Source organism: Triturus cristatus, chromosome 9 (genome assembly GCF_964204655.1).
Source record: "Triturus cristatus chromosome 9, aTriCri1.1, whole genome shotgun sequence".
Lineage (NCBI taxonomy): Eukaryota > Metazoa > Chordata > Amphibia > Caudata > Salamandridae > Triturus > Triturus cristatus.
In genome coordinates, this window is record NC_140592.1 from 73,043,360 (window position 1) to 73,056,538 (window position 13,179).

Consider the following 13,179-nt stretch of genomic DNA (forward strand, 5'->3'; position numbering starts at 1 on the left):
CATATGGCCAGGTCTAAACTGGGGTGGCATGGTGAGCAAAAAAACGATGGATTTAGACCTAGATCTCTGTACTGGGGTGAATGTATGACATTGTTCTGCATTCTGTCCATCAAGTGTCGTTTTTGCATTTATTCAGCTCCAGGCAGTCTTTTAGTACTAGTCTTGAAAAATAAACAGTCCCAATTGTCATTTCTTCTTTTGACATCCCATGCGATCCCGAACCACAATATTCTCATCATCAACTTCTCCAAGGACATTGTCACCTACTGTGCAACAGTTGAAATGGCTTGCACATTTACCACCACTTTGTGTTAAGCAGAATATTCCTAACTTGGCACCTCTAAAGTCTCCATCCACCAGTCTCATACTCTAGGCCGCTAAGCCACCTTAAAAGTCAACATCCACCAACCTCATGCTCCACGCTGCCAGCCACCTCTCCTCTTGCAACACCGTACTGCCAACAGCTTCGTAACCGGCTCTCCTAGGGCCCGCCGTAAGCGGTCATGCATGTTACTCACACCATGCAGCGCACTTATAGGCTTGGTCTACAATAACCACTCAGGAGCGATTTTAAAAATGACTCCAAGATTGTCCACAATGTTTCACACACTGTATGCATCCAATTTACCAACCCTCCCAAATCCCCTCCGCATCATGCTCCCCAGTCTACAATGCTCTTTACTACAAGCACTTTTCATTGACATTACCCTCAGACTGTTTACGTTCTGTTGGCCGCGGACCTTGGGGCATCCTCTACTCACTGTGTATGATCCGTAGACCCATACTGGCCCGACACCTTTTATGAGGTTCTCTACTGCGCTACAGCTCCGAACAGCAGAGGGTATATGTACATGTATGGCACTTGTAACTATATCAAAAGAAAAAAGTCTGCACCTGCCGCTACATTAGGTAGGTGTGTAGATCTTGTAAATTACAGTTTACGACAAGGAGTTTCAAAAGGTAAAGTACTACCTGAGCCCAGTTGCTGAAGACCTGTCCATTTCCTCCATAAGTTACCAACTCCTGCGGAAACTGAAAAAAGACAGGACTTTAGTACAATATATAGTAAAAACAAGCCTGCATCATTGTCACCATAGAACCCAACCAGAACTCAGAACACGTGGTCTTGGCCAACAGGGAATATTATGACACAAACTGAAACTGCACTCATGTGACAACAGCCAGAACTGGAGCAGAAAGCAGACCATCGAGATGCTCCAATCACCCAAGTGCAATCAAGAGCTATGGTCAGGGCCACTGTAATCAAGCGGCAAGGGAGGACCAAAATATGCGGCAGAGTGAAATACAATATGGGGCAAGAAAAGGCAAATTATGAAGTAGAATGCCGCACATTTTAAGATATTATTTTTCCATTTATACACTTTTTAATACTGTCTGGATAAAGGTTTCACTCAATTTTTTTTTTTTTTTGTGCATCTTTTATATAGCGCGAACTCGACCGGAAGGTATTGGAGCCGATTAGTACCGATTTACCCAAATATAGCAACAAGCAACAGATAGGTGCCCAGTCACACACTGTGTAGGGCCTTCCACTCAGCAGAAACATGTTGCTGTGTTTTACTTTTAGTAACTTTTGATCCGTTTGAGCTAGAAACAATGGTTATGTTAAAATCTGCAGATTATTCATATGATGATGGATTATGTGGCTACCCACAATTATGCGGATAGCACAGTTTGCAAAAATACATAATTCCAGTGGCCCTGGCTATGGTTTTTTTGCAACAGCTGGAAAAGTGTTCGCCCGGGAGTAAACAGTGGGCCAAGCAAGGCAATGAAATCACAGACGTGACGTGTCGTACAGTTCACCCAGCTGAAAGGACAGCCTCCCAAACACTTGGTCAGGGGGGTTGCAGAAGCTGTGATGACGGTGCCAAGGTGAGTTTACATTAGTTATAATTAATAACGAGTTTTGGGGCCAGAACTATCTTTACTTCCTAACCTTGGGTGTAGGTATGCAGCTTGTAAGAGTACAAATGCAATGCACACAGTGTACTGATAGATACAGCTGCCAGGCTGACACAAAAAGTCATCTAGATCAGAGTTTAGCTAACAAAGAAGGAATTCCTCTTTAATCTGGAACGGGACCTTCCGCCCTCACTGTCTTTGCCAGTTTAACAGATGAACAAAAACGAGTCAAGGTTTTCGGTGATTCACTGCACATATCTCACGAACGATACCGCGAAGAGACATTGTACCAGTGAAGTGACAGAAATATCGCCAGCTCCGCACACATGTATCAAAAGCAGCCACTTCTTGGTAGCGAACTGAGCTCTATTTGTGGAAATGACAACATGCGTGACGTCATATCCGATTGCCCAGGGTCACAATGCATGGTTTCTAGATTGCGTATGCGGCCCGAGGGTAAAGGGCGCTTGCCACTAATTGGATACACTCTGGAGTAAAAACTAAACAACTCGGATGCCAAATGTGAAGGGCAGGATTATGGAAAACTCAATGGTTTTGATTGGTGGATTGAGATTGGTTTGGTTTTTTGGAGCTCTGTCAGGTTAAAAAAAGTTTGTTGGAACTTTCCCAGCATACCCTACCTGCGCCACAGCCGGGTCCAGGTTGTTCATCATCATGTGCATGATCGCCGCCGCCTTCTTGGTCTTGCAGGGGTACTCATGGATGGGGTACGCTCTGTAGTAAAACGAGAAGAAGATTCTGGTTGGATCGAATATTGTTGGCATTTTCTGGAGCTCACTCAACCAGGTTGCATCAGTGCGCTATATATTCATACATCCAGGAATGACCAGCATTCATTCACAAAGAACTGAAACGAATCTTACCCTTAATCCGGCCATTGCATGCAAAAATTCAGAACAAACATCTATAATGTCATGTAAAGTGAAGGAAACGTCAGGTAGCAGAGTAACGAAAGAAGAGAACATGAGAGGTAAAAAAAGAAAGAAAGTGAGTGGTTAAATAGGGCGCGAGACACAAGATGAAGGGGAGGAAGAGTGGGCAGAGTGGTAAACATAAAAGATTGTAGGAGAAAACAGGAAAAAGACGAGAGGAGGAAGAGAGTGGAGAAACATCTGGGATTAAGCGGAAGAAAGTGGTTTCAGAGGCGTGACCAAGGATTCTCTAACATTTCTGTGTCATGAGGTACATTTTCAGATTTCTAAGAGATTGCATTGAGTTCTCCACGCATAGCAAATGTGTTGGACAAGTTCAGATTGCAGGGTCTGCAGAACACTTAATCTGAAGATTTCTGGGTTCTAGCTTCTGGGGTTTCTTCGTGTACAAGATAGCACAAAGGTACAAGTGTCCACCATAATGCAGTTCTTATTTGTGAGGAAAGACCTCGCTCTGAAGGGATACAGAAAACTGAATATAGGTTTATCCATTATTACGATACCGTCCTTCATGGAGCAGATGAGCGGTTGTCATTGAATGCACACAATACCCTACCTTGCGTCTTTTGAACACAATTATCAGGTACATTTTCACTGATGAATGTGGAAACATTCCATATGTTGCTCCCAGTTTGAACTTCCACATGGTGGTAAACTCTTCCCAGAATGCATGCCCTACGCCCTGTGGCACAGTTCACGTCATACTGACCGGGCTCTAGGCTCCAATGGTCTGCTTGGACTTTACAAACACCATACTCAAAGATTAGTGTGGGAGATCGGGGTACGGGATGGGCACATTGTACAGAATCTATCATGCGGGTAGATCAGTATATGGTTGGACTGAATAAGTGTTTGCACAAAACCACAATCTGCATTTACAACCAGAGTGTGGGAGAAGCTGAACACCACAAAGGCTACTCGGGCTGTCCGAGGAATACCAGCAAGCCGGCTGCCAGCCCATCGGATTTGTTGTGGCACTGATTTATAATGTTTTTTCTGCTTGTAAGCAGTTTTATTTCTGAAAAACTAGCAGTAAGCCACCCCTAAATCAGAAATAAGACATGGATAATGAAAAAGCCGTGAAACTAAGACCATTGTGTCTATTTGAGTCGGAGAAACAAAATGGTGTGAGAGAGAGCATGGCCAGAAGAAGTGGCGGCTCGTAATTTAAGAAAAAGGGGGTGGACAGGCCACACACATACGCTCACCCATTCACATGCACACTCACTCGCACCCCCATGCATTCACATACATGCACACAACACCCACCATTCTCAAACACACACACACACCTATTCACAGTACCAAACTCACAAATACTCATACCTTCATACATACACACACACCAACTTTCATCAATCTGTGATGCTACCACTCATCATGAAGGGGGGGGGGGGGGGAGAGACCACCATGTGCTTTGCTGGGCTCAGGAGGTCTCGCCGTCAGGGCTGTGAAATCGTCAATCCAGCTAAATTCAGCTATGGCAGCCAGGCATCTGTGCATTGGGCGCATGTCTAGCTCCTGGCTGCCTGACCTGACCATGAAGAGTGAGTGTCGGGCTGACAGACACTCTTCATGTCTGTCAAAAGTTGGGGTGGGGCCCACACGCCCTTAAGGACAGGCCGCTGCTGGTCAAAAAACGTTTACCGCTATTGACATGGGAAATGGTTTTTAAAAGCTTGTGAGCAGGCAAGAGCATGTTGTCGACCTCTTCAGGGACAGGAATGATTAGAAGAGATCTCTTCATCCATGATTAAATGCATCAATAAGCACCTCATCGGTAGCCGTAGGGCCACGTTAACAGCACTGCAGCAGGTGTAATGACATGCCGGCCCACGGGAGTAAGGTGGCCTGCTGCACTCAAAGTACAGCCGCCATTTCCTTTTCATCAGGGGTCAGCAAAACCCCATTGCCCTGGCGTTCATTATGGTCCATAGAACCCGTCCCATGCCACTGGGTATCTGCGCAAGCTTCCTCTGCTTCAGGAGGCTTCACCACCAACCTTGGAAGAGGCCAGCATCACTGCACAAGTCCTGCACATGAAGATCTATAGATAGAAACTTGCATTTCAATCAGCCTCAGACATGAGAGAAGACTAAAAGGTAGGAAATCCCTAGGAGGACATTGGAATTAAACTATATCAATTGCGAACTAAGAAAGGGACAAAAGGAAGATGCAAAGCTGCAAGAGCACCTCACTGAAGTATAACAGGGCATGGGGTATTAAGATCACAAGCCAGCATCCACCCCAGGACAAGTCTTTTACTAAAAGGCGTAGCACAAGTTTGAACCACAGATCCTTTCACTCATGGAACACACTGCTGTCTGGAAACCAGAGAGATGCTCACCTCATCTGAATCTGTGGGCAGAACCTGTACATGTACAGATCCTTTCACTCATGGAACACACTGCTGTCTGGAAACCAGAGAGATGCTCACCTCATCTGAATCTGTGGGCATAGCCTGTACATGTACAGATTCTTTCACTCATGGAACACACTGCTGTCTGGAAACCAGAGAGATGCTCACCTCATCTGAATCTGTGGGCAGAACCTGTACATGTACAGATCCTTTCACTCATGGAACACACTGCTGTCTGGAAACCAGGGAGATGCTCACCTCATCTGAATCTGTGGGCAGAACCTGTACATGTACAGATCCTTTCACTCATGGAACACACTGCTGTCTGGAAACAAGGGAGATGCTCACCTCATCTGAATCTGTGGGCAGAACCTGTACATGTACAGATCCTTTCACTCATGGAACACACTGCTGTCTGGAAACCAGGGAGATGCTCACCTCATCTGAATCTGTGGGCATAGCCTGTACATGTACAGATCCTTTCACTCATGGAACACATTGCTGTCTGGAAACCAGGGAGATGCTCACCTCATCTGAATCTGTGGGCAGAACCTGTACATGTAGATGTGGCCGTACAGCCGTAGTTCATCCGCAAACTCCTGAGCCAGCTCCTGGTGCAAGGAAGGAGGGAAGTAGCGCAAGGAATTCTGCAGGGCCAGCTGTCAGGAAACACAAGAAGAAAACAAAGCCCATTTCAAGCGGGTCACCCAAGATCACAGATGTGGCAAAACCAGCAAGCCCATCAGCAGCGAAGCCAACGTACACCTCTGTGGTGGGGGTGCAGTCATACAACACACAAGGAAGGCGGGATGCCTACAGTCAAACAGATGGCACAAGATCTGGGTGTAGATGGAAAATAAAGGGGTAGAACTGCTTGGAAGACCCCTTAAGGCCTGGACAACTGCCCAGGGCCACAAATCGTGGAGCAATGTTGAGCCAAACACTTTATGAATGGAAGTCAAAGCGGTAATAATGTTGCCCTGACAGTATGAACATCCCACTGTGTGGATTTAAGTAGAAGGCCTTTGTCTGCAACAGGAAACAAAAACCTCAAATATTTAAAAGCGGTCAGATTGAATGATTTCTTTTCGGTTATGATGTTTTTTTTTTTCGAGTAACACAAATTCATGTTGGCAATAGACACTGGTCTCCAAACTGCAGTTATTCCAACATGGTACTCGCACCCTCATTTTTACTTTCGTTTTGTGCGTAAAAGTGACGGGAATACAAGGAAATAATGTGTTTGAAAATCACATGACGTCCTCATTCTCAGTCACTCGGACTTGCGGTGAATGTGCGTTGTTTTCGCTTCAAAAACGCGTTTTTTGGAATAAAAAGTGTTGTTAATGTGCAGTGAAAGGACGGACGATGTCTCCGCCGTTTCTCCTCTCTTTCACATCTTCCCGCCTAATGATGGAAGACCTAGAGCACTGGCGGCTTCTTTGCTAAGGTGGAGGAGAGTCGCTCTACTACTCTGCAGCAGCAAAAGAAAGGAAAAAATAAAATTCTAATAGCTAATGCTATCATTTTAGTCTGTCCTCCTGCTGCGGCCGCTTGCATGAGGGGGCGGGGCTGCAGAGCCGGAGAGGAGTGGTGCAACCCTTCTAAGTGCGTTATGACTGGTCTGGCCTCTCGGGCAGCCCAAAACAGTCATGCGCACTTTCCCGATTCTCCATGCAGGCTGCCTTCCATCCTGCATGGAGAACATGCCCAGGCCCCCATTCCCTGGCTGAGCGCCGTGTCTCTGAGCTCAAACCAATCAACGCTGCATTGCAGGGTTGTGATCGGTCACGGGAGCCTAGCTGTGCTCACAGTTCCTGGAGTCAGTCGCAGGAGAACAGCAGCAGAGATGCGGGACCCCGCGGCAAGGTAAGTTTACATTTTATTTCTTTTCAATTGAGACCCCTGCACTGCCCCCCCCCATGCACCCACCTCGCCACTTGCGAGTCGTGTATGCCACCACTGATCTAGAGCCTTCGTGAATGCGAAGTAACCGCTGTTACAACTCGCCTGCTTTCAGCTGGCGGAAAAGAATATTGGATTTGTGAGGTGAATGGGTATTTTATTTACCTTGTAGGAGTAACATGTAATCCAGACTAGTAGACATTCTACTTGAGGAGTGCTTTGTCTGAAGAAGCACAAACTCAGGATTTCAAACTCACCACAATGCTTGGGTTTGGCCTCTACTAATAATAACTAAGGCACCCCGTTTTCCGTTTTACTGATATTTACAGATAAATACAAACCGTACACAATCAAATTTCCGGTCTGCATTTATTTTTAAATGGGGGGGGGGGGGGAGAAAAAGGGTTTTCTTTTGGACGATTCTCTCTACGTTGCCAGGTCAGTCGCTGTGCCGACCGACAGGTTGGGGATTTTAAAAAATCCAAAAAGATGTCCCAATGAAGCTCAAATTTACCTGCAGCAGTACCATTGTTTAACCGATTCTGGAATGCAGAAGATTTAATATGACTGTATTGTACTGTAAATGGAAAACAGTCATTGGGTATTCTAGCATGACTAAACATTTGTTGGTTGAATAACCGAGGAAATATACCCATTGCAGCTTCCTTTTTTACAGTAAGCACTTAATAAATATGGATAAATACAGATAAAATAGGGAAAAAATATATATAGGTAAATACAGACGGAAAGGTAAAAAGGAAAAAAAAAAAAAACACGGGAGCCCCAATAATAATGTATTTCTTCCTAAACTAGCCTTTTTGGTAACATTCGGGGTATGATAGACTGAGGGAAACATACATTTCTACCCCAAAGTCTTGTAGTTTGCATGCAGCTTACTGTGCCACACACCGATAGTAACTTATGAACGTTGAGTAACAAAGGGACCTCTGTGACAAAAGCAGTGACTCACAGAGCTTCTATGTAAAATACTCAGTGCTTAATTTGTAAAATATGAAGTGCAGGTGCTCAAATGTTTGTCGGAGGCCACACCTACTTTTCTCTGGCTCCACCCACTTCCTCCACAGGCTCCACCCACTTACTAGATTAGCTCCACCCACATCTTCAATTGGCACTGCTAAAAGTCAGATGTAATATATACCTGATCCGAATTTCAGCAAGGGAGCCTTCCTCATAGTAAGGTTTTGATAGGAGGTTCCCCTGCTCTGTGAACGGTGTAAGAGCACTTTGCATCATTCACACATTGCATAGATACAATCCTACGTGTGTAAATCAGTATATAGGAAATGCTACACCAGGCAGGACTACAAGGTATAGGAGTCACATGTCACCCATGATTGTCATTGTAGGCAATATAGTTAATTCGAAGTCTGGAAAAGCGCAAATTCAGAATTTAAAACATAACAGCATTGTTAGGGGTTCTCTTCAATAAGAATTTATTTCTACCCAAATTAACCCTTTTTGCAAGATTAGGATAATGAAAGATTGGGCAAAAAACACATAGCTCTAATATATAACTTGCCGTTTGCGTGCAGCTCTTTGATGAGACTTGTTAATAGCTTGCTGTTCTATGATAGGATTTTAACTTAGGATTTTAACTTACAAACTGCAAGTAACAAAAGGATCTCTCTGACAGAAGCAGTAACACACACTGACCTATTTTACATTATATGCAATTTTTGATCTGCATGGTAAACGTTCTTTGCAGCAGGTATATAACCCTTTACTACCTCTCAAGCAGTCACAACTTCCCCTAGACAAAACTCCTGTCTCTCTCCAGGTCCAGGAAGACGAATAATCACCAGAGTTATCTTGACATTTTAATTTATGCCTGAATATGCTCAGAACTGGTCCCTGCTGCCAGGTCCTGTCTGCCACTTCACCCCGAAGGCCTGGACGTGAATGGCCACGATTCCGAATCGGACGGTGGTGGTGGTGAGCAGGAGGCAGTGCGGGTATGCTGGGGTGTGTGTGGCAAAGCACCGAATGTGCGCGCAATTGCAATGTGAAAAAAATCTGCGCACGCTGCTTGCCGTGCACAGCCCCAACCCCCCCAGATTTGCTGAACCGAAACTGAATCCATGATCCAGGCAGCCTGGGCCGGCCCGCAACTGTGCAACAGGACATCATCAAACTAAGTGCCGCGGACCTGCGGCCACTCATCATCACACACTGCCTCAATCAATATAAAAACATAACCACGGAGCCTGCCAGGCCCTGCCCTGCCTCACCTGCGCAGCTTTATTTGAAACTCATGATGATTAGGCCGCCCGCCGCCGCCGGACTAACCCAGGCCATGCCCCACCTGGTGGCGCTTAAGTAACTATGTACTGCACAGTCCAGAGCAGTAGTCTACTCCACCAAGTCCACTGACCTCAATGCAGCCAACGTCGTCCAGGTCCCGCTACTTTGAACGGCGGCTGGCTGGCCACGATGACTCGGACGGTGTGGTGGTGAGCCTGAGTCAGTGCGGGTTTGCTGGGGTGTGGCAAAGCATCTAATGCGCGCGCATTGCAATGTGAAAAAGTATGCGCACACTGCTTGCCGCGCCCAGCCCCCACAGATTTGCTGAACCTGGCTCTGACCCTCTGGGCCGGTCACCCCATGCACCGCGCACACTCCCTGCGAGTGAGCCCAGGTTCCAACCCTGCCGAGTGCCGCCGCTGCCCGCAGCTGTGCTCCTGGTCTGCTGGAGCGGTAGTTCCTCTGCTGCGCTGCTGTAATCTACGTCGCTTCTGTCAGCGTTGCTCCCCGTTGTATTGTATTGTATTTTCCATCGTTTACTTTGTTTTGTACCTTTTTGTACATTTTCTGCTTTCCGCTTGTTGTGCCCTCTGATTTTCGTTGTTCCCCCTCGTTGTTCCCTCTCCAGCCCCGGTCGCGTTTCCCGCCCGCTCTCCGCCGCTGCCCCCCTGCGGCCCCGCCCCCCTTCCCTCTCTCTCCCTTCTCATATGGCAGAGTGGCAAACGCGCAGCGTTGATGCGCCGAAGGTGCGCCAAAGGTAAACCCGTCTGCACCCGTCCGCGCCTGGACCGCGCCCAGTGCCAGGACCCCTGGCTCCCGCCGACACCAGCCCACCCGCCGGACCTACGACGCCACTGAACTCCACGCACTCCACGCCGGTCGAATCCCGGGCTGCTATCGAGCCACCCCGAGACGCACCCACGGACCCTTCTGCTGCCACTCCTGCAAGTTCACCTGCATCCGGACCTGCCCTACACCAGCACCGACCAAGCCGAGCACCAGCAGCAACCACCTCAAGTGCATCCTGCTCAACACCCGCTCCATCCACAGACACGCCGTCGAGCTCTGGAACCTGCTCGACACCACAGCCCCAGACGTCGCCTTCCTCACTGAAACCTGGATGAACGCCTCCTCAGCGCCTGACATCGCCATCCCGGACAGCTACAAGATCATCCGGAGGGACCGCGTCAACCAGACAGGAGGAGGCATCGCCATCATCCACAGGAACACCATCCGCATCATGACCAACACCGACGACACCCTCGCACCCGCCGAACACCTGCACTTCCAGATTCACATCAACCCCAAGACCACCCTCAGAGGCACCTTCATCTACAGACCCCCGGGACCACGCACACAATTCAGCGAAGACATCGCCGACTTCATCAGCCCGCACGCCCTCCTCTCCGCCGACTACATCCTCCTCGGGGACCTCAACTTCCACCTGGAGAACAACAACGACCGCAACACCACCACCCTGCTGGACAACCTCGGTCTCAAGCAGCTGGTGACCACCCCCACCCACTACGCCGGACACACACTCAACCCCGTGTTCTCATCCAGCAAGGACATCACCTTCAGCCACTCCACCGGACTCCACTGGACGGACCACAGCTGCGTCCACTTCAGCTTCAGAAGGGCCACGATCCACCACCACCAGCAACAGGCTGCACGCAGAAGCTGAAACAAGATCACAGCCGACCAGCTCGCGACTTCCCTGAGCATGAACCCTCCCACCAGCGCAACGAACCCAAGCCAGGCGGCCACCAACCTCGCGAAGTGGATCAGCAACTGCGCAGATGACCTCGCCCCTCTGAAGACCCCGCCTAGCAGACCCGGCAGCAAGAAAGCCCCATGGTTCACCGACGAACTCAAGAGCTCCAAGAAGAACTGCCGAGCACTCGAGAAAGCCTGGCGCAGAGACCCAACACCGAACAACATGACTGCCCTCAAGCTCGCCACCCGAAAACACCACCAACTGATCCACGCCACCAAGAAAACTGCATTCAAGGAACGACTGGACAACAACGCCCACAACAGCAAGGAACTCTTCAACATCATTAAAGAGCTCTCCAACCCCAACGCTGGAAACAACGACATCACCCCTTCACAAGACCTCTGCAACTCCCTCGCCTCCTACTTCCACAACAAGACTGCGGACATACACAACAGCTTCAGCACTCATCCGACGCACGCCACGACTGAACCACCGCCCCCCACCACCACCCTCCACGCCTGGACCCTGATCAGCACCGAAGACACCGTCCGCACGATGAACTCCATCCACTCCGGATCCCCGACCGACCCCTGCCCTCACCACGTCTTCAACAAGGCCGACGCTGTCATCGCACCCCACCTGCGGGACATCATCAACACCTCCTTCGACACCGCTACCTTCCCGGAGAGCTGGAAGCACGCCGAACTAAGCGCTCTACTAAAGAAGCCATCAGCCGACCCCACCGACCTCAAGAACTACCGCCCCATCTCGCTGCTCCCGTTCCCTGCAAAAGTCATCGAGAAGACCGTCAACAAACAGTTGGCCGCCTTCCTCGAGACGAACGGATCCCTCGACCTCTCGCAGTCTGGCTTCCAGGCCAACCACAGCACCGAGACCGCCCTGATCGCAGCCACCGATGACATCCGAGCCCTGCTCGACAACAGAGAAACAGCGGCCCTCATCCTCCTAGACCTCTCCGCGACCTTCGACACTGTCTGCCACCGTACCCTAGTGCAGCGCCTCAGCAACGTCGGAATCTAGGAGAAGGCACTGGAATGGATCATCTCGTTCCTCGCCGGAAGGACACAGAGTCCGCCTCCCCCCCGTTCAGATCAGAGGCCACCCAAGTCATCTGCGGCGTTCCTCAAGGCTCCTCGCTCAGCCCAACCCTCTTCAACGTCTACATGAGCCCCCTCGCAGCCATCGCACGCCAACACAACCTCAACATCATCTCCTACGCCGACGACACCCAGCTGATCCTCTCCCTCACCAACGACCCCGCCACCGCCAGAACCAACCTACACGAAGGGATGACAGACTTAGCCAAGTGGATGATGAACAGCCGCCTGAAACTTAACTCGGACAAGACGGAAGTCCTCATCCTGGAATCTTCACCCTCCGCCTGGGACGACTCCTGGTGGCCCCCCCGCCCTGGGCAGCGCACCCAAACCAACAGACCATGCACGCAACCTGGGCTTCATCCTGGACTCCTCCCTCTCCATGACCAGACAAGTCAACGCCGTCTCCTTGTCGTGCTTCAACATCCTGTGCATGCTACGTAAGATCTTCCGGTGGATCCCCACCGAGACCAGGAAGACGGTCACCCAGGCCCTCGTCACCAGCCGTCTGGACTACGCCAACTCCCTCTACGCCGGAACCACCGCCAAACTCCAGAAGAGACTCCAGCGGATTCAGAACGCCTCAGCACGACTCATCCTGGACATCCCCCGTCGCAGCCACATCTCCGGACACCTGAGAGATCTGCACTGGCTTCCGGTCAACAAGAGAATCACCTTCCGTCTCTTCACCCACGCACACAAAGCCCTACCCAACCAAGGCCCAGGATACCTCAACAGCCGCCTCAACTTCTACGCTCCCACTCGCCAGCTTCGATCGACCGGCCACGCCCTCGCCGCCGTCCCCCGCATCCGAAGAGCCACCACAGGAGGAAGGTCCTTCTCCTACCTGGCCACCAAGACTTGGAACTCCCTCCCGACCCACCTCCGCCTGACCCAGGACCACCTTGCCTTCAGGAAGCAGCTCAAGACCTGGCTGTT

The 13,179-nt window shown here is 49.7% G+C and overlaps 1 protein-coding gene across 9 annotated transcripts in view; it reads right to left on the bottom strand.

Annotated features, from left to right (window-relative positions):
- UROC1 (urocanate hydratase 1) overlaps positions 1 to 13,179 on the bottom strand; it is a 424,295-nt gene that overhangs the window by 236,102 nt on the left and 175,014 nt on the right. For all 9 annotated transcript variants that reach the window (XM_085624432.1, XM_085624429.1, XM_085624437.1 and 6 more), the window contains 3 exons: positions 5,767 to 5,897; positions 2,568 to 2,661; positions 973 to 1,032 (listed from right to left, as the gene is read on the bottom strand). In XM_085624432.1, coding sequence (XP_085480558.1) covers positions 973 to 1,032; positions 2,568 to 2,661; positions 5,767 to 5,897 — 285 coding nt within the window. The remainder of the gene's footprint in view (positions 1 to 972; positions 1,033 to 2,567; positions 2,662 to 5,766; positions 5,898 to 13,179) is intronic.